Here is a 25,527-nt window from a genome sequence, read left to right as displayed (position 1 = left end):
GCTTCTATCTTGGTCAGAAAAATCACCTTTGCTGCTTATTTTCAGGGAGGGAGTGTTATTTTGGGGGGAAGGTGCATGTTATATGTGAGAAAATATGGTAAATGTCCTCCATAAAACCTGCAATTCTGTTCCTATTAGAAGGTTTGGCAATAATTTTTTGCTTCTTTTTGAAGAAGCAGTAGCAAAAGCAGAATTCATCTTGTTTTGTTTCAGCTGTTTTGTCTATGCTGAGCTAGCAAGAGTGAAAAGTAATGAAAACTTTAGTGATTTACCTTTGACATCAGATCTGAATATATGCGCAGGGGGGCATGGATAAGTAGATGCTTAAGTACCTTGCTGAAATGGATCCAGGGAACCAACCTGTTGAGTAAGAGGATGTCATTTTTAAATGGACACTATACTTCATTTAAGCAGAAGCACTTGAGGAAAAAATAGGTAAGTATGGTAGAAAACTGAAGGTGGATGTTGATGTCTCAGTCAGGTGCCTTAGGCACTGGATAAACTGCCTATCTAGTTTGATTTCATGAAAATGGGAAACATGCTGCTGCTTTCTTGGTTTATTTCCATGAAACTAGAAAAACCCCTCAGTTATTGGGTTGGTTTGCATAAAGACAAATAGACTGTCATGAACACCACTTTCATCTTTTTAGAAACATTGTTTTAACACAAATATCTACTCATGAGTATCCCCATAGCATTAATTATTTTAAAAATAGGCAGAAATACCACCCGTCCTCTCCAGTCTCGACTAATGTGACATTACAAGTTATTGCTTAAGGAAGAGAATGCCGATTCTCTCAAACAAGCCTGCCTTCATGTAGATAAAACCAGATTGCACCATCTAGTGGATGAAGTCAGGAACACCTATTTCTAAGTCAGTCATTTGTCTGGATACTTTCCTGCAGAAAATCATGACTATTACAGTATGCTTAATACAATGTTGATTTTACTACACATGTAATTTATAGTCTGTGATTTGGTTTTCAGTATAATATAAATGGTTGAGCCGGCCATTTAAGAGGAAGATTTTACAAGTGATCCTGGGCTGCTGGAAATTCTGTGCAACATGCAGATAAGATAGCTCTCAGCATTCACTGAGATGGGGAAGGTTCTCAGTTTAAATATACTTAGAAGTTTGGAGAATGTACTCAGCACTTCATGAGCTCTGGTACCAAGTTTGGGCAGCCAGCACTTTCAAAGGGAAGTATCTGTGTTAAGTGAATGGTAAAATCATAGGTATCAAAGGTGTAACTAACAATCTCCTTCATATGCAGTTCTCTGCAAAAAAGATTGCAAAAATTCTTTGTATTCCTATTTTAAAATCTGCATTTCTGTATGCTGCAAATATCAAGTGAAACTGGGAGACGGGTTTGCTCTTTACTAATGCACAGGCAAGCATGCTTTCAGACTATCTAAAGCTGAGTGGGCAATGGAAGAATCTCATATTACCCCCCTGGTCTAACCACTGGCACTCAGCAGCACTTTCAAACACCATGGATCTTTACTTTTTCATGGTGACAGGTGCTACTCTACGAAGATGGGCAGAACCATTGCTCTGATTGCTCCTGTGCCATTCTTTTGGGGTACTGTAGAAATGGAAAGGAGCTTGTGGGAAGGCACCTTAGGAGATTTCTCTCTTTTTCTTAGGAAAGAGAGAAATTTAGAAAGGCGGCTCCTTGTTTTTCTCCTCTTTGATTCTTTAGAAGGAACATATAGATTGCAGTCCATAGCTGCTAAGATTGAATGCATTGTATTTATATGGCAAAATGGTGGGGCTCCTGTAGGGAGCTGAAAAGCAGGGGTACTACAGTAACATAATGGTCTGGCTCTGTAAATCTGGGATGTTGACATAGGAAATACATTTTTCATTGGTTCACAGTAGCAAATGTATTTTGTAATGCCACTGTGAGCATATTTTGGTCTAAATAGGCATAATTATTCAGAGAAATGAGAAGAATTCCTATATTATGCAAAAATCTATTCTTTTATTTGGCTAATTCTGGAGACAACGTAACTCTGCCTGTGGGAATGTTTGAGGTTTGTAATTATTGTCAGTGCTGAAATTGCTGGGCTTGTTCTCACCACAAAATAAATGTAGTAAAAACCAACGTAAAATCAGAGAAATGGGCTATTTCCCCCCTAATTTTTCATGTATTAGCACACATCTATATACATTTTGTCACATTCATGAGCTCTTTGGCAAGAGGTGTGAATTTGTGAAGAAAACATTTTGTTTTCCATATAAATTTAAGTGAGAAAGTCCGCATGTTAACTATACTCCTCAGTTAAATTTTACTTATGCTTATTCATTGAGCACCACCATAATAATTAATGAAGCAGTACTAGCAGAGGCATATTGGATAGGCATTATTGATTACATAGATGAATTCAGAGAACCATTGCATCCAACCTTCCTTTAATCCTCAGGAAATGCCTGGCACTAGGGTCCACATTTCAACTGTGTTGAATATAAAACAAGTGTTTAAAAATACTGTTGTCCCTTTGGCCTGAGTAGTGATCCAATGATTTGGCTCTTGCTAGATTGATTCAATAAGGATAAAAATTTGATGATATGGTTCAGTTATCTCTTTGAAAACGGGTTTACCTATAAAGTTGTGTTTTTCTGAAAAGAGTGGAAACCAACTGCAATCTATAAGTCCTTTCCAGTGAGCCTTATGTCCCTAAGATCTTTGTCCCCCTTCATTGTTGCATGGATTCTATCAGGATTGCTTCTTGTTGTCTGCTGACTTTTTTCTCTCTCTCACATGCAGAGTTCACCACACTATTACCTAGTTTTCTGCATTTGCAAGAAATCCTAGGGAGCTCTATCAGACCTTGTGACTTTACTTTCCTCATGCTCAGGGCCTTGGAGAGTGGCTTCTAATGTCTTCAGCTGTGACCTCTATTAAAAGAAAAATTAAAAAACACCTTTAATTGCTTCATTTAGGCTAACAGCCACATCAGCTTTAAAGGGATCTGTGGTTTTCTGGTAAATCCTTTGATCTACTTGGTAATAGCCATTAACCTCTTTGAGCATAATCAGACTTCTGGTAGTTGGCCATTTTCATTTCAACTCTTACAATCAGTACAATATTTGGGAAAATTTTAGTAAGTTTAATGAAGGCTCCACAAATATTTATGCTCATGCATCATTTTAACAGAACATTAGATTCCTGTTATAGAAAAGATGCCATTCTTTATTCAGTAGATTATATAGGTTTACAAATTTATATAGGAGCCTGTTAGGTTAATCTGTTTGAATTCTGCAGTGTTTCTGTGTAAGGGATGTATACGTGGCATCATTGACTTTCCTATTATGACAGCTGCAAGTTTTCTTTCTCCTCCAACTTCATGTGACTGCACTGCAGGAAGAATGGAAGAGCAAGAATCTGCTGTTTGAATGTTTTGACAAAGAGGCTGAATGACAAAGTGGAGCTTGTCCAGCTTTTTCTGGTGAGACGGTTTCATTTAGTTAACTTTAATCCTAAAATGTTAGGTAACGTTTAGGAATTGGTCCTTTAGAGGGCTCTTTAGTCAGGTATGCCTGGTTGATAGAGGCAGCTGCACATAATGCTAGCCACACTGAGTGCTGACGTGTACAGCAATAGGCATACCTTAGTCATAGTAGACCTGTAGGCCATTTAGCTAAGGTGAACCGTTCCTTTGCTTTGGTTTTTCTGACACAGTTATGAAATACAACAGTGCAACTACAGCTGTGTTCACACACACATTGTTTAGTTGTATGCACAACCCTTTTGTAATTTTACTGTGTGGCAGGGTGCCTTTGGTGCCTGCCACTTTAAGAGCAGCAAACAGGCAGCAGCCAGGTGCCCGATGACAGCAGTCATTTTGTCCTAGGGATATAAACTGGGCTGCAGTTTGCTGCAGGAAGGAAGGAGGATGCATCAGGCTGAGAGGCTGCTCAAGCCAGAGTCAGGAGGTAAGGGCAAGGGCTGTGGGGAGGAGGTGACCCCTTGTCTTGGGTAAGATGTAAAACTGCACTGTGCCGGGGAAGGGTGGTCTGCTGGGGCTCCTAGTAGCATGGGAGCCCCCAGGAAATGCCCGGGCAGTTACCTCCCTGGTGAAAGCCGGTTTTGGGGTGCCTTAATAACCCCAGCCCCACACCCCTGGTGGTGTTCTAGAAAGCAGGGGGAGCCCAGGGCTCAGATAAGGAGCCCTGAGGCAGAGCTCAGGCGAGAGAAGGGACCTGGGGCCGTGCGCAGGCAGCAGAAGAAAGCCTGGGAGCGCGAGTCAGACACTGTGAGAGGGGCGATGAGTAGGGCGGCCCCGTGAGTGTGAGCAAGTGAGGCAGCCCAGTGGGGGCATAGTGGCCCAATGAGGGGTTAGGAGTGAAATAGGCCTACAGTCATAGAATTGCTCAGTCAATGCTTAGGTGAGGGTAGCAGGAGATATCCAACAGACTGCACCAGGGCTGACCAAGGAGAGGAGAGCTAAGCCTGAAGCCAGGTGAGGCCAGGCGGCATTAGTGTGGCCCCTGAGAGAGGGCAATATGAAAGAGGCTGAGTGAGAGCCAGCGGAGTGAGTGGGATCCCGGTGAGAGAAGGGTAGCATGTGAGTGGCCCTCTGGGACTGTAGAAAAGAGCTACAACTGTGTGCCCAGTTTGCTATGGCCATAGGCCGGAGAATTAACACAACAATAACATCTGTGAGGCATGGCATCCGTGGAGGAGAGGTCAGAGTAGGTATTAGGCCATTATCAGCAGGGCGAGTGATGGGTAGCCTCCCGCCTTTGTAACAACGCTCATATTTTTCCATCAAGGCATGGCAGGAAAGAAAAGTGGGTGGTTACCCCAGGAGCAGGGCGGCCGGCAGAGACCTGATGAGGAGGCCATCGTGTTACATACTGGTAGTTACAAAGTCAGAGCAAGTAGTATGAACTTGAGCAGTTCTGGAATAAATTCAGTAACTATTTAAAATTCAGCGTAAAATATAGAAACATAGGTCACCAAGGCAATTGAGCATCCAGTCTCTTGCATTTAACCTGAGGAATCCCCGTAGTCACCACATCATACTCTCAAACTCTCCTAGAAAGTACGGTACCTGAAACACCAAGAACACTCTATGACATGCATGGGTAAAAGCGGAGGAGATGAGAGTATTGCTAGTGCCTTACCACTGCAATAATAGTGAAGCATCTGATTAATGCTTACTCAGAAGGTCCTAGGAAAAGGACTGGGCCCCACATTACTGAGGAAGGTAACATTCTCTTCTTCACAATGCTGCATGCCATTCTGACGTAGGGGAGGAATTTCTTGTTAACGCCAAATTTGGCAATCAGCATGACCTTGAGTGAGGGAGCAAGATGCTCTAGCTAGGAACCTTTACAAACCTCAAGAGCATCAATGTGTACCATAGCCAAAATGCCCCCTGTTAATTGAGGCCAACTTCCTTGTGCCTCAACAGAAGATGGGATAAAAAACCTGGAAGCTAATGCATTATTGAAGGCAAAAAAAATCCTATCTGGTCTCAACTAGTGACCACTAAAAGCTGTGAGGCATGGTGATTATCAGATGACTTCCACACCACAAAGCAACACCATATTAACCTAACCTGGGGATTGCAGACACATGACTGCATATATGATAAAGAGTGATTATTGAGCCAGACTCCTTGTCCTATCAAACAAGCTGTACTGTAACCTTGTTCAGTTCAGTGTTAAAGTGATTCAGATTCCTTGCTCCTAGCACTTAGTCTTTCAAACAATTCCTCTTCTCTGATAATTAGAAATATTGGAGGGAAACATGGGAGGCCTTTGATCTGGTATCCCATGATTTTCTCATGGGAAAATTGGAGGATTGCGGGCTAAACTATTTGACAGTTAGGTGGGTAGGAAGCTGGCTGTGGGGTAGGACCCAGAGAATTCTAATGAACGGATCTGTGTCATCCTGGCAAGAAGTGGCCAGTGGCGTCCTATAGGAGTCCATGCTGGGTCCAGTGCTTTTCAGTGTCTTTATCAGTGATTTGGATGTGGGGGCGAAGAATTCACTGGCCAAGTTTGCAGATGACACCAAGTTATGGAGGAGCGAGGTCATGCTTGAAAATAGGCTGCAGATACAGGCGAACCTAGACAGGCTGGCAAGTTGGGCGGATCGGAACCAGATGAAGTTCAGTATTGAGAGGTGTAAAGTGCTTCATTTGGGGATGAATGATTCCCAACATATTTACAGGCTTGGTGGTGCCAAACTGACGAGCACCATGACTGAAAGGGACCTAGGGGTAATAATCGACCGTAGTATGAACATGAGCCATTAGTGTGATGCTGTAGCCAGCATGGCAAACGATACTCTGGCATGCATCAACTGATACATCTCAAGCAAAACCGAGGAAGTGATTCTGTTGCTTTACTTGGCATTGGTGAGACTGCAGCTGAAGTACTGTGTTCAGTTGTGGGTGCCGCACTTCAACAAGGATGTGGAAAAGCTTGAGTCCAGAGGGGAGCCACGTGTATGATCAGAAACTTGCAAGGCAAGCCGTACAAGGAAAGGGTGAGAGACTTGGGTCTCTTCAGCCTAAAAAATAGAAGGCGGGACTTGGTAGCAGCTTACCACTATATCAGGGGAATACATCAAGGGCTCGGTGAACAACTGTTCACCAGGGCACCCTTGGGCACCTCCAGGGTACATCCTGGCCATTATCAGGAATAATGGCCACAAATTCCTGGAAGACCATTTCAGGCTTAACACTAGGAAAAACTTCTTCACAGTTAGGGTGTCCAGACTAGAATGAACTCCCTCCAAAGGTGGTGCAATCACCTACCTTGGAAATCTTCAAGAGGAGACGACACAGTCACCTAGCTGGGGTCACCTGACCCCAGCTGTCTTTCCTGCCTAGTGCAGCGGGGCTGGACCGGATGATCTTGTGAGGTCCCTTCCAGCCCCTTACAATCTATGAATCTATTCTTATTTCCAGTCTAAGTTTATAATTAATCATTTGTAACCATCACTAGTTAAAGTGTGAATATAGAGTGTGAGAATATAAAAAATAATGTACGTTGGGAACATTTTGTACAGGAGTCTTTACTAAGCAACTCTGTGTAGATACATCAATTATTTAACAAACACTTTTCTGGTTATGTATTATCGCCTGTGTTTACTGGGTATAAAATGGCTTGGATGTTGACTGTTTAAATTTGTTTTGCTGATGACCCAGAACAGCTTAGACATTTGACACTGCTTGTATCTTTTTTCTGCTCATAAATTTTGGGCATTTATGTATCTATTATCTAAATAGTCTACTAAGACAAGTAATAGTAAAATGGAAGATACTAGGATAGGTCAGCCTGGTAGAGGAAAGGGAAAAGGTAAAACTGTATAAAAGTTGTAGTTCAGCAGGCTTATTCAAGATAGGCAAAGGGGGCTTTTTGAAGCCAGATGGTTCAGCAATTCGTCCAAATGAAGAGTCTCCAGTTTACTTCTCTAATTCCCTGTTGATGAACAATTCATTCTAAATGAGCTCAGCCTGTTTCATTCCCTGGCAGTTTCTGTCGTCAAGATGGTTGCTTCTAGTTGACATTCTGTTGAGGGAGAAAGAATTGAACCTTTCCTGGCAGCCATTGGATAGAGTCTGGAAAAGGTAGAAGAGATTGTTCTGGACTGTAAAGGGGTATTAATACAGTATTGCAACCTTAAGAAGCACTCAAGGCTGGGATGGGGAGGGAGATTTTCTTTCCCATACTCTTCTTTCTGTCCCTTTTCTCTTCTGTGCAACCACTAGTATTTAGCAAACAGCGGCCTCTGAAATTTTATAACGCCTTTAAATGCTAAGTTGAGAGTTGCTCCCAATTTACCTTCTTGAGTAAAACTTGAAAAGTAGCCCAGCTATCAGCTAAGTGCAGGGGACTGTAGTGAGCAGCAGGAAGAAGAATGTGGCATCCTGCCTCTTAAATCTGTCTTCAGGACTCAGCAGTGGATCTGAGAATTATGTTAATGCATCACTAGAGCAGATCCTGTGCACCTTAATTATATATGATTGAAGCTTATAAAGAGAAAAAGAAAAAGATTATATCCCAAATCAATAACTGAAATTTGTATGTAATCATAAGCAACAGATAAAATGCATTATTCTAAAATGTCTAAAAAATCATTTTTTTAGACATTTCTAAAACAAATTCTAAAAAATGTAGACAGCTCGTCTCTCACCCATTGACTCCTCAGTCTACATCTTCACTGACTGCCTGTCTTGTATGCATACCAGCCCAGCCTCTGGCTTGTTTACTTTTCATTCCATCCAGGAAGAGCACACACCAACTGCTGAAACTTCCTCAGCCTGATGAAGTTTTTTTCCAACTATTTAAGTTGGTCTAATAAAAGATACCAGATTCGCCCAAAGAACCTTGTCTGCCTAAAAAATCCCTTGTATTTTTATATTCCTGTCAAATTCCAGGATTAGAATTAAGTGTTTCCTTGATATCTCAAACCCTTGAGAACAGGGCAACACAGCAGGAGTTTGAGATGACATCAGGTTTCTAGCTCCTAAAAAGGTCCAAAGATGGAAATCCCACAACATATATCGTAATCTAGCCCAATTTTTAAATCGCCCTCATAGTAAGAGAGTTATTTTTAATAGCCAACCTAAATTTCCATCCCAGTACCCTCTGTCTGTATATTTATAATCTGTTGTCTCTCTTATGCCTAAATTGTAAACTGTTTGGGACAGGGACCGTTTCTGTCTTCTGTATGTGTACATATTGTATGTACATGCACCTACAGCTACCCAGAATGTGTGATGCCACCTGAAATGTGCCATAGCCACAAACATCCTCTGCTTCTTGTTTTTAATGGATTCTTATTGTTCAGGACAGATGCCATAAAAATTGTGATTTCAGAAACCTATTGTGAATAAAGTACGTTTTTAAACTTACAAGAAGATAAGGGCATAGATAGTATTATCTTATGTATTCTTAAACTGTAGTTGTAGCTTACTAGAGAAGTCTGTGATTACATTTCTCACCTGTGTTAAGCTAAATTGAAAGGACAGAAAAGATATTATAAATGTTACAGTGTACTATAATTACTTCTCATATTGTTGGCAGAAATGCTATATTTAATGCTACAACAGTAATATGAAGTATTGTTAATAGTACTCAAGATGTTAGGAAACTTAGAAGTGAAAGTCAGCATGCACTTCTCGATGGGTGCCTGTACACGTTCCAGGAGGCTGCTCCAGTGCACTGTAATTCTAGCATGTTGGAGTAGACTTGATAAATCGAGTCTACTGGAGCATGCTAGTTAGCTTCCCTTGGCAAGGTTTAGGTAAAGTGCCCCTGCTGCCATTTTGAGGTGTGGGGACTCTGGTACACAAGACACTTCCGGTGCTTTAATTAGATTCATAGATTGTAAGGCCAGAAGGTACCTTAGAAGATCATCAGGTCCAGCTCCTTGCACCAGGCAGGAAAGATAACTGGGGATCAGGTGACTCCAGCAAGGTGACTGTCTAGTCTCCTCTTGAAGATTTCCACGGTAGGTGATGGCATCACCTCTGGAGGGAGATTATTCCACAGTCTGGACACCCTGACTGTGAAGAAGTTGTTCCTAATGTTGAGCCTGAAGCAGTCTTCCAGGAGTTTGTGGCCATTACTCCTGGCTTTCCCCTTGGGTGCCCTGGTGAACAGTTGCTCACCGAGCCCTTGATGTATTCCCCTAGTGTAGCGGTAAGCTACTACCAGGTCCCCTTTCAACCTTTTCTCCAGGCTGAATAGTATCAGATCCCTCAGCCTTTCCTCATATGGTTTGCCATGTAAGGCTCTGATCATACAGGTAGCTCTTCTTAGGAGTCTCTCAAGCTTGTCCATGTCCTTGTTAAGTGTGGTGCCCAGAACTGGACACAGTACTCCAGCTGAGGTCTCAGCAGTGCTGAGTAGAGCAGAAGAATGACTTACTTGGTTTTCCTGGAGATGCATCGATTGATGCATGCCAGGGTATTATTTGCCTACTGGCTACAGCATTGCACTGCTGGCTTATATTCATACTGTGGTCTATTATTACCCCCAGGTCCCTTTTGTTCATAGTGCTAGTCAGTTTGGTGCTGCCAAGCCTGTAGGTGTGTTGGGGGTTGCTTGTCCCGAGATGGAGCACTTTACATTTCTCAATGTTGAACTTGATCAGGTGCTGATCCGCCCAACTTGCTAGCCTGTCTAGGTCCGTCTGGATTTGTAGCCTATCTTGAAGTGTGACTACACTTCCCCATACCTTGGTGTCATCCACAGACTTGGCCAGTGAGCTCTTCACTCCCACATCCAAATCGTTAATAAAGATGTTGAAAAGTACTGAACCAAGCACGACCCCCTGCGGGATACCACTGCCCACTTCTTGCCAGGATGACACAGATCTGTTCACTATGACTCTTTGGGTCCTATTCTGCAGCTAGTTTCTCACCCACCTGACTGTCAAGCTGCTCTCTCGTGTTCAGGTGGTGAGTTACATGCTCATAGAAGGAGATGAGGTTAGTAAGGCAAGACCTGCCTGCGACAAAGCCATGCTGGCTGTCATTCAGAATCTTACCTTCTGCAAGCTATCCCAGATCGACTCCTTGATGAACTTTTTTAGGATTTACCAGGGTCCTCCCTCCCGCCCTTCTTGTGGATGGGCACAACATTGGCCCTCTTCCAGTCCTCAGGGACTTCTCCAGAGCGTCATGAGTTGTGGAAGTGTTTCTCCAGGGGTTCCACAATGACTTCAGCCAGCTTCTTTAGCACTCTCAGATGACGGCCATGTCACGTGCATGTGCGGCCTCAGTCAATTCTCGGTTGAAATCCAGATCAAATTTTTCCCCTGGTTTGGTGGTCTGTAGTATACACCTACAGTTAGGTCTTTCTTGTTGCATTCCCCCCCACCCCGCAAGTTAACCTAGAGGGTTTTGAACTGTATTTTTGGAGCCAATATCGGCCTCCAAGGAGGTGTACTGCTCTTTCACATAGAGAGCAACGCCACCATCTTTCTTTCCCACCCAGTCCCTTCTATGCAGGGTATAGTCCTCTATAGCTATGCTCCAGTCATGTGAGAAGTCCCACCAGGTTTCCGTAATCCCTAGTAGTTCATAATGGCCACTGGAGAGTAGGTGGGCTAGCTCCTCCTGCTTTTTCCCTATACTTCTGGCATTAGTATATAGGCACCTGGGTCCTTGTACTGAGGCTCTTGTCTTCCTGTTCTGCTGATGGAGAACTATTCCCTCATCTCCCACAAGAGTGGCTCTCCCAGTGTCCCTATCTACAGGGTTTACTTGTATGTTGGTCCTTGGACATGTTAGAATTTGTGTATCCCTGCTCTCCAGCAATCTTACTTTAAAGCCCTGTCCAGAAGATCAGCCATCCTGGCCATGAACAGGAACTTGCCTTTCCTCGTGAGGTGGATGCTGTCCCTTCCCAGGAGCCCTCTCTCCCTGCAGTGCATGCTGTGGTCAAGGAGTAGTAGTCAGAGGGCCGGACGAGCCTGGGGATCCTCTCTGCTACATCTTGGATGCGAGTCCTTAGGAGGCAGCAGACCTCATGACCTACGGGGTCTGGATGGCAGATGGGTCCCTCAGAGCCCTGCAGGAATGAGTCCCCCACTGCCACCACCTTGCACCTCCTCTGAGGGGTTGCAGCAAGCTGCTTACCTTCCTCCTCTTCCAGTGTCACTGTCAGAATGTCCTCATGTGTGGGGAGGGGAAGCGTACCTGTTGTGCAGGGCCAGGGGTGGAGCCTTGGAAGACTTCAGGGACGGAGCCCTGGAGCATATAAAAGGAGCTGCGTGCCCAGCATGAGGGAACACATCCGGGACAGAGAAGAGAGGAACGGGGCTTAGAAGACCTGAGGAGAGCTGCTCAGCAGGGCAAAGCAGTAGCCCAGCAGCGCCCCTGAAGACTTTCATTAGCGGGGAACGACGGACGGCTCCAGCAGCTAGGCTCTCAGTGTGCAGCATGGTGCACAGAGTCCAGACCCTGGGAGCTGCGTGAGGTGGCTTGGTTCTGCAGTCTCTGGCATGCATCCAGAGACACGATGCTCAGGCTGGTGCATGGAGTAGGGCCTTTGGAGCGCTTGGGCAGCTCAGATCCTCAACCCCCAGAACGAGGCCGGGAGCTTGATGCAGGAGGCGCTGCACGGAGGGTCCGGGAGCGGACCAAGCCTGGTGCTGCACAAGGCAGCCCAGGCCTCCGACCCATAGCAAAAGGTTGAGTCCAGAGAGCCAGATGGTGATCAGGCTACTGAGCCAGCAGACAGGGCCAAGCCAGAGGCCCCAGAAGCCCTGCATAGAGGATAGCAACCCTCATGAAGCCCACTGCAGGTGAGAGAGCAGCCTGGCGCAGAGGACGAGGGCCACCCTCCAGGCCTGGGAGCCGAGAGTTGCAGGGAAAAGAGGATTCCCACAGGGGAGAGGGAGTCCCCTCCCTGGTTAGTTAAGGGCTCCTGAAAGGGGAGGTCCCACTGGGAGGTCCCCTCTAAAGTTGCCAGCTTCCTTGTAGGGCTTGGGAAAAGCCCAAGAGTTTTGGGGTTTCCCCTTGGGATTGAGTTCATCTTTGGGGTTCTTGCGCCATAAGTGGTGTGATGTCGTGCCTTATATTTTGTGAACTCTCATGTTGTAATTTAGTAGATGAGTAGAGTCCTAGGGCTCTGCTGGGATCCCCTGTTGCTATTATTTCACCTGTTGTTTATTTGTATTTATTTGTGGCTTATTTATTGTTCACCCATGCTTATCTATAGTTTTTCTGTTAGCTATCTATGTTTATTTTGGCGTTTATCTGTTTCAGATCAAATACTTACCTGTGACTTACCTGTATCTGGAGCACTGGTATAAGGTTTTATGGCATTTACCCAGAGGGTATTTGTCACAACCCAAAGTTGTGATTTTTTGTTTGTGTGTGTGCTTTGGCACCGCTAAATTATTTCCTGCCAAATTTGTCGCTTTCTTTGCATGGTAGAGCTCTCTGCTGCTAGAGAGAGCTCTGGTGCAACGGGGGATTTCCCGCCAAATTACAGCTTCTTTGCAGTGTGCATCTCTTTTGCATCGTAGTGATACACGCTGTAAAGAAGTTCCCACCATTTGTATTAGGGTCTACGCCATGTTATTGGCCGACTCCTAATTTAGTCACACGTGGCAGTTAGCGATTGGCTTGCTAGCCGTACATAAGGCTTGGGTAGTTTCCGCCCAAGCTGGAGGAGGGAGGAGAGAGAGATATTCTGTGTGAAGATCTCCAAGCGCTGTGGACCCTCGCGGACCCGGTGCGCCTCCCCTAAGCAGGCAGAGAGAGGCAATAGAACCGAGCCTACGGAGCTTTCGCTTCTCACCTCTCCCCGTTGCCGAGCGCAATCCTAGACGTATCCCTTTCCTATAATTTTGGACCCCACGAAGCCTAGCAAACTCCGGGGAAAACGTATCGGACCCGCGGAGCCTAAATAACTCCGGGGAAACTTATCAAACCCAACTTAACCGGACCCGCGGAGCCTAGCAAACTCCGTGGGAGCAATCGTTTTGTCAGAGTCCTCCAACGAGGGTACAAGCGGGAGCTGTGCCTGGAAACTTATCCAGCCTACACCGATACCATCTTTGGGTGTAAGTAAACAATCTTTTCAATCAACTGTTACTCCTCCGTGACTAATTCTAACTCGCGTGCACAAGACCGTCCCGCGGTTTCTCCCACCCCACGTGTCCGGGCTGACGGCCACAGCCTGCGTGCACCGGAGACGGGTCCAGTACGACCCCGGTTCACCCCCGGCTTGCCCATGGCGGCCAGAATGGGATCGGAATCACCGCCACGCATGGCAACGAGGGCGGGCTCGGGGCCCGGCCCGCACAGTATTGTTTATGTTATTTGTTTAGATAGCTTAAACATATGTACAATATATATATATATATATATATATATATATATATATATATATATATATGTACATGTTTCTTTTCCTTGTGATAAGTTAATGTAAATAATGTGTATTTAGTTAAATCCCCTGACTGACCTGGCCTGGCTCTATAGGGACGGAGGGAAACTGAGCGGCCTGCAGTTCCTACACAGCACACCTGCCAGCTAACAATCCCCTTCAATTGGAGAAGGGGAGTATATACCTGAGTTACCTGGGCTATACTTATATATGATATCTGTAGATGTATGCAATCGTGGTTTTTGAAAATAGGACCAAAATAGTTTGCAAGTTCTAAATAAACTGCTGTGTTTAACTACAGTTTCATTTGCCTTCAAAAACTTAGGGTAAAGGTTTCCCTCACTTTATGCAGGTTCCGTATGTGCAAATTTGCTCTTATGCAATGACCCTTTTTATACCAAAAATGTGTTGTATGCAAGGTAAATTCACTCTTATGCAGTCGGTGTGGTGGAAGTCTACAGTCAGCTGCATTGTGGGAGTGACGTGCACCAAAATATAGTCTCCTGTGGGGGTCTGTGCTCCTTGCTCAGTGTCTGTGACACGTGTTTCTGTAGCTTCCATCCCCATTATGACTTCTAAACATCCCACTAGCTTATCTCCTACCCCTCTCCCTGGATGTTACCATGCTTCTACCTCCTACCAGTGATATGGAGTCTGACACTGAAGACCCTTCACCACCCTCTGTTCACACCAGCTAAACATTCACCACCATCCTGTGCATGTGTGTACTGTTTGCTGTTGGTGAGTACCAAAATTGTCTTGTAAAAGTGGTAGAAATGAATCTGGGGGGTCAATACAGTTGAGGTCTTGGAACATATCCCTATTTGTTACATTGTAAGGTGGGTTCCCTTTATGCAAATTTGAGTTACGTGCTGTTTTCCAGGAATGCGTGTACAGCATAAAACGAGGGAAACCTGTTTGTGAAAGCCAGGAAGCTGACTTTTTGGAAAATGTAATAAAGATATTATATGTACTTGATTCTAAAACAACTTTAAATTTAAGATAAGCCCCCAATTATTAGATTATTATTTTCTTTGTCTAGAATCTAATTATTGGAGGGGTCATCTTTAATTTGTTCCCCCAGTGCTGAAGCAGGAAGAAAGCAGCAAGGGGGCAGGCAGTAGGGAAAGCAGAAGTGAGGGAGCAGATGTAGGAAGTAGAAGTTGGGGAAAGCAGGGGTGAGAAGTAGGAGGCAGGGAAAGCAGTGGCAGGTGTGGGGGGAAGCAGGGGTGGGTGAACAGGCATCCTGCCCCTCATCCCTTGCCCCCCAGTTACTCCCACCTCACCATTTACCTCCTTGTGCTGATCTGAGTATAGGTGGGGAGCCAAGGGCAGAGGGGAAAGGAATAGGGCATGGTGCAGTGCTGAGCTCCCAGCAAAGTTACTTCCTGCAGCATGGGGCCAGCTGGAAACCAAAGCAGCAGTAATGTGTAGACTCCTTCCCTGGCCAGTAAGGGAGGGAAGGGGTGGGGGAAAGGAAGTGGAAAATCCAGACAGGGAGCAGACCTGATGTATCCCTGTCCCTGCACCGCTGTTTCTTGCAGCTCCCAGTTGTGATGCTTCAGTTTTAAGAAGAGGCCTTGTTTTTCCCCATGATGAATGGGGAAAAAACCTCATCTTAGACTCGAGTAAATGTGGTGTCTGATCAGTTGTTTCTAAAGCATCAAAACTACATTTTTTCAGGTTCTACTTCTGTAGCGTGAAATCCAAAAGGCAGTAATTTGAGATGGACATTTGATTTGCTAAGTACATTACATTTAGTATACTGCTTCTGAAAGTTGGACCAGGGCTTGACACAAGGCCCATTGAAGTCAGTGGGATCTTTTCATTTACTTCAATAGGTTTTGGTTGCATTTTTTTTTTTTTTTTAGTATTCTTAAGCCTTTGTTGTTTGGGGCTTATATATGTCAGTTGAACTATTTACATTAGAAAGTTAAATGGGTACAAGGTTTGCAAGACTGGGTATGAAGATGTTTCATAATCAAATTATTTCAGTATGGCAGACTAATTGATGGCAGAAGGCAGGGTAGATTTGCACCCCATAGACTAACTAAATCAGATATCATAGTATAATCTTTCAAAATTAAAATCTTTCAAGATCACAGTATCTGATGAAGTAGGCCACTTCATGCTTATGATTTTGTATCTCTGATTTAATTAGTCTATAAGGTGCAAATCTACCCTGCCCTTCTGCCTGACTTCACACTAACAATACTACTGGTTATCATATTAAGCAAATCATATGTGTAGCTTTGCTTATGATACATATATTTAAATATTTTATCTACTAATTTCCTTGTCTAGTAACAGTTTTTCTCTGTAGCCTGTTGTGAAAGTTCTGGGTTTAAGCCTTTGCTCCAGTTATGAGGGCTGGACTTAACTGGGGGCTTAATAACAGTGGTGCTGACACACTGGGGTCAGAATGGAGTGAGTCTAGCTCTCTTTCCCATAGTTGTACTGACAAATGCTGGAGTAAAATGTAGTACAAATTCATGTTAGTCATTAAGGGGTGTAGGTTGTAGCTGTGTTGGTCTAAGGACATAAGCAGACGGGGATCTTTGAATAAATCTGGTATCTTTTATTAGACCAACTAATTTACGTTAGCCATTAATGCACTTTCTTTACTTTTTGGTTTGACCACGTCACTCCTCTGTTTGCATCCTTTCCTCCTTTGTGACAAATGTGAACTGTTTTTAGTTTCAAGGCTCTTCCAGCCTATCCCCAATCTGTTTTCTTTCATTCACTACCAAGATTGTTTCTTGTTTCCAGTCAGTTTTTGATATTGATACTGTCCCCCCTTGTCAAATTTTTAATCAAGTATCTTCATATTTATGTCTGAAAGGTATTTCCCATACTTGCTGGCAAAGTTGCCTAATAATCTTCCTTTAAAGCCCTCCTTTACAACTCCTTTGATATTTGCAGCAAATTTAAGAGTGGTTATAGGCTGGTCTATTGACACCAGTGCTTGTTGTAGTTACTGATGTTAGAACCTTAGAAGCATAGAAAAGTGCTGGAAGGGAGGACCTTGGGAGGTCATCTAGTCTAAACCCCCAGTCAAGGCAAGTTCATTCCTGTTTTAAACAATCCTAGGTAAATGTCTCTCCAACTGGCTCTTAAAAAGGTCCAAAGATGGAGATCCCACAACTTCTATAGTAAAATATTTTAATTTTTAAATCACACTCATAATGAGAGAGTTCTTTTTAATAGCCAACCTAAATTTCTGTCCCAGTACTCTGTATACTATAATATGTTGTCTCATGCCTAGGTTGTAAGCTATTGGGACTGGGACTGTTTCTGTCTTCTGTATGTGTACAGTATGTAACACAATGGGGTGTAGTGGTCCATGGCTACGACTCAGTGCCTCTGTACAACAAGCTAAAGTAATTGCTTTAAATATCAATGAGGAGTAGACCTTGAATGAGGATTTTGTGTGTTCACATGGTCACATTTCAGAATAGAATCACATTCCAGGGTTACTTACAGGCTGCTAGTTACAGCTAGAGAAGAGTTTACCATTAACAGCTTCACTGTTGCATTGTTCAGCTATGCAGCAAATGTTCTACTGAAATCATTTGATAGTTGTGGTATATACTAGGGGTGTGCGAAGCGGTCAGTATTCTATTCGGATTTGGCCCAAGTCGGGGGACAGTGATTCAATTCGCTGATTCGGATCACTGTCCTGATTCATTTTGGCTGAATCTCAAGATTTGATTCTGATTCTGAGAATCAGCTATTTAGCTATAGACACAGCTTTATATGTTTTTTCTACGTACCTCGAGGTACCAGGCATGGCTCATGAATGCTAAGATGATGGGACAGATGGAGCATCCCACAGGAATGTGAGGGCCCCCCTGTGTGCTCAGTGGCGGACCATCCCCCCACACTCTCCCCCAGCTCGATGATTGGCTGTGACGGGGATCGTGGATGCCCCCCCACCCCGACCCAGGAGGAACCAGTTGCCGAGCCAGGGGGAGGGGGTGCCCTCTGTGGTGGACCCGGAAGTGGACCAGAAGTACTTTTGGTCCACTTCTGGATCTGCCGCTGAGTGTGCAGCCCCCCCACTGCGCTCCTGTGGGACGATCCATCTGCCCCACCATCTCAGCATTTGTAAGCTGGGTCTAGTACCTTGAGGTATGTAGAAAAAAACATATAAAGCTGTGTCCATGGGTGAATTGTTGAATCTCTCCGAATTTGATTTGGAGAGATAAATGAGTCTTCGATTCGGATTCAGATTCGGAGATTTGGCCACCAAATCAGGCTGAATCTCCTCCGAATTGAATCAGCAACTGAAGCTTCACACACCCCTAATAGATACACAGGATACATTGGGTGATAAACCTCCAAGCAACAGTAAAGCCATCAAAGAAAAGATTAAGTGGGATTTACTAATGCTGTCATTTGGGATAATGATTGTTATTTACTGATGCATAATATTATGGTTGAATGTTGTTTTCTGCCTGTTGATAACTGATTTTTAATGCTCTCACTTTTTCAGTTTTGCAAGCATGAAATTAACTTTTTAACGTGCATGTTATTAACCTGTTGTTAATTTCCATAGATCCAGTACAGTTTTTTTTAATACAGACTTAAAAATATATATTTTACACCTTGTCTTTAAACATTCCAGTGTCTTGTGTATTAATTTTTTAGATTAATCGAGCTCCAAGCTTTGGAACAGACCAAAAAATAGACTATGATGTGAAAAAAGGAGTCCTGCTAAATGCATTAAAGCTTCTCAACATACGGTAAATCTGTGTTCAAAAACCTTACTTTGGTTCTTTTTATGTTGGTTTTCCTACTTTGTTGGAAAATTATAGGACATTTACTATAAAGGGAACTTTTGTTACCAGTTTGAAAATTGTGTGAAAGGCATAGCTTCTCTGTAGATCATTTTTACTGGTGTAACTGACCCAGTAAACTTCACTCCTCATTAGTGTGCATATCAAAAAGGTGGTGATGATAGCCTTTCCTTATTCTTATTTTAATAATCTTTTTCACAGGTCTCACAGTGAGGATAATAAACTCTGGCTTGGGAAGGCTGTCACCATTCTAGTTTTCAGTGCACAACTCTTTTGCAATGGTGGCAGTATACACAACTACAGTCTGTTTCCACTAGCACCAAAACACAGAATGATGATAAACTTGAACGATGATATAGATGTAGTTTTTAGCACTAAACCTAAAGAAAATCAATTTGATTTAAGATCATCTTTGTATATTGTTTGGTAGCACGAGGTCTATACAAGAATATTTAAGGCTGAAGGTCTCTCAGCCCTAAGAATTATTTATATTACATTATATACTATAGCTACTACAGTTTTTGTGTGTGTGTGTGTGTGTGTGTTTGCATGTATATATAATATTATATTATAAAAATGTAGTAGCTATAGCATATAATATTTGGTGGGAGAAAAGAGGTTTTTTTTTACAGTGAGAATACCCATCCGCTCAAGTATCCGGTAACAGGTTATGACGCAACAGTGTCTAGCAGGTTTTGATCCTGTATTTGGTTCTGAAAGGACAGATTCTTATTCCTGTCCAAAGTCCCCACTGACTTTAATAGCACTCTGCACAGGCAGTAGGGTTGGTCTGCCTGCTTGCGTGGAGTTCTTTTAAAACTGAGGTGGTTGACCTCAGGGACTGTTTCCAACTGTGCAGATGTCATTGAATGATTAGGGCCATATACTATAAATGCACCAGACAAATATATTTTAAATATTTCATAAGAAGACTAAAAATTCAGCTGCATTCACAGCAATGCAATGCAGCCTTTAATTCTATTTAAAGGAAACTACCTTTTGGATTACTGAGTCAAATCTGAATGTTGTCTTTTTCTTTTAGGCCAAGTGATAAAAGAAGAAATTTAGCTCAACAGAAAGCTGAGGCTCAAAAGAGACTTTATGGTCAAGGCTCAATGAAAAGACTATCACCAGGTTCCTCTGATTGGGAAAAACAGCGGCACACACTGGAAAGGAGAAAAGAAGAGTTGGTATAAAAGAATTTAACACAGCTACTCCTCTTCCTTCTTCAAGGATTGTAGTTCTTCAGTTTTAATTAATTGACTTTCTTCATTTCTAGAAAGAGAGACTTGCACAAGTACGTAAACAGATTTCCAAAGAAGAGCATGAAAATAGACACATGGGGAACTACAGGTACTGTCTTTATCTAAGAGTGGACAGCATTCAGTGTTTTATTTGGGGATAATGGAAATAAATACTGTGACTGTATGGTGATTTTCTGATGAATTTACAGTTTTGGGGCGCAAAATGCCCTTTTCCTAGTCTTCAGGATTTGAGATTCATCTGGGACTTGAGGGTAGGCATTTTGGGTTTAAAAGCCTGCCTAACATCTTTCCCAGTTATAGGGGTGGTGTAGTAAAAGACCAAACAAATACTGCTTCTGAAAAAAGGCGCACAGGCATTTAGTTTAAATATTTTATATGTCCATCAGCTGAAACTTTTTTACAGCAATTGCTCTTTGTATCCAAGGTATTTGCATCTATGCATTTATAAGTCTCCAGTCACTATGGTGTTCATGTAACAATGTCTTTATGTGAAAGTCTTGGTTATTTCTGTTTAATGTCTGTAGGTTCATGACTGCAGGTAGTCTTGTTCCTGTACAAAGAACTCCACTTAGACAAAACTCCTATTGTTAGCAATTTGTACTCAGGAAAATGGGTAGTGTTGATGATGAATCTCTACAGAGGGGCACCAGGTATTTTTCCGTTGTAATAACAAAAGATAAACACTTTATTCTGGGTTTTATTATAATCTAGGCCAGCAGTGTCTGACTCATCTGACCCAGCCTACAGATAGATGCTGCACTGTGCATGCAGCATGTAGGGTCAGCCTTGAGCAGACAGCACATACTCTGGATTGGCTCCTCATGCTGTAGAGAAAGCACTGTGCTCGTCTGGCCCTCTGTGCCGCATGCACATGTGTGCACTGATCTGGCTCTGCATGCTGGATCTGGGCAGATCTGGTACATGAGTCTAATACAGCGTGCTGCACCCAACATGTAGGTCGAGTCTGAGACCCATTACGGCAGCATTACGGGCCAGACCATAGGGTTCCACAAACCTTAACATTGACACCCCTGATCTAAACCAAGGGATCCTCATGCTTTAATGGCTCACATGCAACCTTCTAAAAAATCCTGTTTGCAGTACCTCATGCAAGTTTTTCTATTTATGCCTACTTATCATAGGTTTTGTTAGCTTAACTATATCTGGATTCTGAAGTGTGATTTTATGGATTTCAGTGCCTGCTGTGCAGTAGTAGGACACCTAAATTGTGGCCAGGCAAATTAGCAAATAGACTCAACTGGACTGTTGTCAAGATCTGTAGAAGCATATCAGCCATGGTTTGGTGGTGCAGGCAGAGAGGAACTAGCAAAAGGGAGTCTTGGTCTCTTGTGGTGATAGAGATTATGGTACAACTTGAAGGGGCTGGCTGAGGAATAGGCAGCTGGCCCAGTCTGTGCCCCTCTATCACGGTTGGGCTGGTTTGTTTCCCATCAGTGAGCTAGGTGCCTGTACTCTGCAGCATAACTAGACGCATTGTGGTGACCCTGCTGAAGGGCCCATTTCACTGTCTGTGCCCGACGTGGGTTCCCAAAGATTCCAGTTATTGTCTTGATAAAAGCTTCAACCTGGTCAAGGAGGGGGTTTGAGGACTCTAAGAGTGAGGAGACCCAGGTCAGGGCATCTCCAGTCAGGAGGCTGATTATCAGCCTCACCCTGGCAGTGTCTGAAGCATACGTTTGGGGGCATAGCTAGAAAGCTGGGTGGCATTGATTCATGAAACCTAGAAACTATAGGGATTCCAATTAAATTTACCCTGTAGGGGAATCTTGGGTTCAGGGTTTGCTGGAGGCCAGATGAACAGTTGAGCCGGGGTGGAGGGGGAGGAGGGGAGTGGGGGCATGGTCTGGGCCTGCAGATATGTGATTTGGGATTGCAAAGATCTGTGTGACCAGAGGTTTGGGCCCTGAGATCTGACCTGGTAACTTGTTCATCCTGCTACCTCACCAGGATATTAATTGGGCTATTCAAGCTATCAGGGTCCAAGTGTTGGGTCTAGTGGTTAGAGCCTGGAGGGTTTTACCAGCATCTGTACTGGGGGGTGGAGGGGAGCCGAAGTCAAACCAGGGTTCACGTGCTGGGCCAGAGGGTTACCACCAGAAGCTGATGTCAGGAAGTGAGCTGAAGTCAAAGTGGGGTTCTGAAGGTCAGGGACTGGGTACATGGGCAGGAATGCAGGAGCAGGCACCAGCCAAGTCACATGAAACAGAACTACTCACAGACTGAATCCAGTTTGTTGTGCAGCAGGGACCAGGTGCTGCAAAAACTCCTTAAAAGCAGCCCTAGAACCAATTGTAGGCTGAGGGTCAGCTGGCCCTGTTTAGGGGGATGGGTGTTGCTGACCTGTTTGCTTGGCTGCAGTGTAGAGGCCTTACAATTCTCATCATTCAACCCATTCAACCCAACCCAACTTCATTGCTGAGACTAGAGGGAACTCCTCATGTGCTGTCTGTCTGCTTCTTAGGCTTATGGGGATCAGTTTGCAGGTTCTGCAGGGCCTGAGGTGCAGAGGGAGCTCCTGCTCTGCAAAAGATTCCTGTGTGGAGGCCTTTTTTGATGTCAGGATTGCAAAGTTTGCAGCTGTTCTGAACCCAGCCCATAAGCATATGTCTTTGAGAGGTGTTCTGGCAGCATAATATAAAACTTCATCAATTTTCTTCTTGTGTGGCTTGGTGCATGCTGAAGCCTGGGCCTAAGAGAAAGCCAGTTCTGTATCAGATAAGAGCATAGTGCCTATGTGCACAGCCAGAGTCCTCAACGCACCACTAAGTAAAATCTATATGTTGGTATAGTCAGTGAGTACTGTTCATCATTGCAGCTTAACGTTATTGAAATAATTTTGTTTGTGTAGGTGTTTTCTGCTATTTTGCAGGGGATGCAATAGCTTGCAAATAATTTTTTTTTGTGAAGTACTTGGTACCATTGGCAGTATTCCATAGGCCAGTTGGGGAACTTCTTGTCTTGGCAAATCACCCATGGTGTTAATCAAATCCTTGAAAAGAAAATCAGATCTTCACAAGAAATCTTTGTTTTGCCAGAAATGTCTACAGTAAATATTTGATAGTAACACCGTAAGGAAAAAAGGACGACATTAACAGAACAACCCCTAGATTCAGGGAGTAGGAAAAGTGAATATTTTTGTCATTCTTGCATTATGCATAGTTCAGTTAGATACCAAAATTCAAACCCCAAATCTGGGAGAGGTTCCCTGATTCCAGGGAACACTGGGGTTGTGTATATTTTTTCATATTCAGTTAAAACAAATATTTAATAAAATTATGGTTATTCCTCTTTTTCCAGCATTAGATGCAACACTATTAAGAAGGGCAGTTGCTACTGCAGAGCTGTTTGGCTTTCTCTGTAGTGGCAGTGGCAGGTCTTGAACTTTTGGTTAAATTCTTGTCCTGTACACTTTATTGGGAAGGTTCTGGGAGATCTTAGTCTGACTGCAAGCCCATATTATCATATTTCATTAATATTTTTAATTCTGCTTCTAAATTACAACTAATATGGGTATACCTATGTCTGAGTTACAGTTGTACCTTCATTATGCTGCATAAATGAATCCTAAGTCTAGTGAGACTGTACCCATCTTTTTTCTATTTGAGTGATGATCATAGTAAGAAATAACTTTCTGAGGTGAAAAAAAAAAATTGAGGCAGAGAAAGGGAAAATAACCTTATTGAAAATTCACAAAAGACCACTAAAATACATTAATTACATGATGCTGGTTTATATAATCCATATGCCTCATATATCATGCTTATGTTAAACAGAATTAGCTTTTGGATAACTCCTTATGATACATTAGAAATTAGTCACCAGCTTCCAGAGTTTCTGGCTTCAGGTCTTCGTGACAAATGGATTGGGGAGATATTTCTTGAAGAACCATTTGTTCCTTGATAAGTGTGAATAAATCACTCAGCCCTGTTTTCTATATTGTTCTAAAAACCCTACCTGGAGAATAATGCCATAGTTGGTGTAATAGAAAATCAGGGTCACTCCTTTACATTTTTATGTCAGACCATACTTGCTAATGGTGAGTATTCCTATATATAATGCTGAAAAGGCTAGTGTAGAAGTCCAATGCATCTTAAAACTTTAATTTATAAACATGACCAAAGAAAACTAAGTTCATTAGTCAGGTTTTTCAGTTCTTTTGTATCATTTGGTTTCTAAAACAATATATTTCACAACACTAAATTTTGAATACAATATTTTGTTAATGTTTCATGCTTCCTTCACATCTGATGTTGAAATTTCAGTGAGTATTGAAAAATTGAGTCTTGATATTTTTGTAGAATCTGCACTGCTTTTTAAAACCAGCCAGTTGCTCTTAAAACATGTATATGTACACTTAGGTAAAATTAGATTAGAGATTGTTGTTCAGAATATAGAATAAATTGCTATCTATGTAAGGAACTTTGTGACTTAATTACATAAATTATAGTCCGCGTGTGGCACGTAGCTCAACTTCTGTGTTTCATTCTGTCTCCATTATATATATATTTTTTGTAGGCGAATTTACCCTCCTGATGATAAGCTGTTACTTGAAAAATATGAGAGTTTGTTAGCCATTGCTTTCCAGACATTCTTAGCTGGGCGAGCGGCTTCACTTCAGCGAGAGATGAATAACCCTTTAAAAAGAATGAAGGTAATAGTCTGCAGAACTATTGGTTTTAATTAGATATCTTGGAAGTCTGTGACCTAGCATGAAGCTTGGGATCAATTACAAGATGACCATATATGGCTCTTTAAATTTTTCCTTAGTTTTATTATTATTTTACATGTAAACAATAGACCGGATACACTTATCTGACTGAACATCATTGGATACAAGACTCAGGGCAGAGAAAGAATAGATGACTTTAAGCTCCCTTTTTAACCTGTATGTGGAACCAGCATTTGAATCAGTCTAGGGCCAACCACTCTCCCCTCCAAAAACCCCCAAAACTCCAACCTCGTAGACTACTTTATTAGCTAATAATTGTAGCCTTCTTGCTCTAATGGGGTGCTCAGGAATACTCTTTGTGCCCTGGGTGGGAAAATACTTGTCACAGAACTGATTCCATTAGGTTTTAAGATACCCAGGGATTCCCTGCCTTAGGGTAAATTCCTGGCTGCTCAGTTATGTAGCTGAAAATAATGAGTAAGAGAAAAGAGCTATTTTAAATCATGTCAGTTTATCATTTTTAAAAGCATTGTTGAAATACTGAGAAATTACTTCAAATTTAAGGGAAATAGTCTTTCCAGCCTCAGCAATCTAACAAGTTTGTGGCTCACTGCTCATTCACACAGCCATCATTAGCAAATTTACCAGGGTCAAATGCAGCTTACAGATGGATAGCTGGCACTAGTTTAAGTGTAATTACAATTTGAGATGCATATATCACCTCCCAAAAATGTACAAATTTGCCAAAACAGTTGGCTTTTGGAAAAATGCGTATACCTCTATCTGTATGTAAGATAAGAGAATATGTGTACAAACGTACACAGTATTATTTTGGAATTTAGTGATGATTGATTCAGAAAACCAATTCAAAATGTCAGTATAAGCTCCTGCTAACCTTTG

The 25,527-nt window shown here is 42.9% G+C and overlaps 1 protein-coding gene across 3 annotated transcripts in view; it reads left to right on the top strand.

Annotated features, from left to right (window-relative positions):
* The window catches only part of TTLL7 (tubulin tyrosine ligase like 7), a 138,118-nt gene that overhangs the window by 58,709 nt on the left and 53,882 nt on the right, over nucleotides 1-25,527 (top strand). For all 3 annotated transcript variants that reach the window (XM_006259042.3, XM_019489183.2, XM_059727994.1), the window contains 4 exons: nucleotides 18,524-18,618; nucleotides 19,715-19,862; nucleotides 19,952-20,025; nucleotides 24,474-24,609. In XM_006259042.3, the coding sequence (XP_006259104.1) occupies nucleotides 18,524-18,618; nucleotides 19,715-19,862; nucleotides 19,952-20,025; nucleotides 24,474-24,609 (453 nt within the window). The remainder of the gene's footprint in view (nucleotides 1-18,523; nucleotides 18,619-19,714; nucleotides 19,863-19,951; nucleotides 20,026-24,473; nucleotides 24,610-25,527) is intronic.

This window comes from Alligator mississippiensis, chromosome 5 (assembly GCF_030867095.1).
Source record: "Alligator mississippiensis isolate rAllMis1 chromosome 5, rAllMis1, whole genome shotgun sequence".
Taxonomy (NCBI): domain Eukaryota; kingdom Metazoa; phylum Chordata; order Crocodylia; family Alligatoridae; genus Alligator; species Alligator mississippiensis.
The sequence above is the reverse complement of the archived record's forward strand: the minus strand, read 5'-3'. Positions and strand labels throughout refer to the sequence as shown.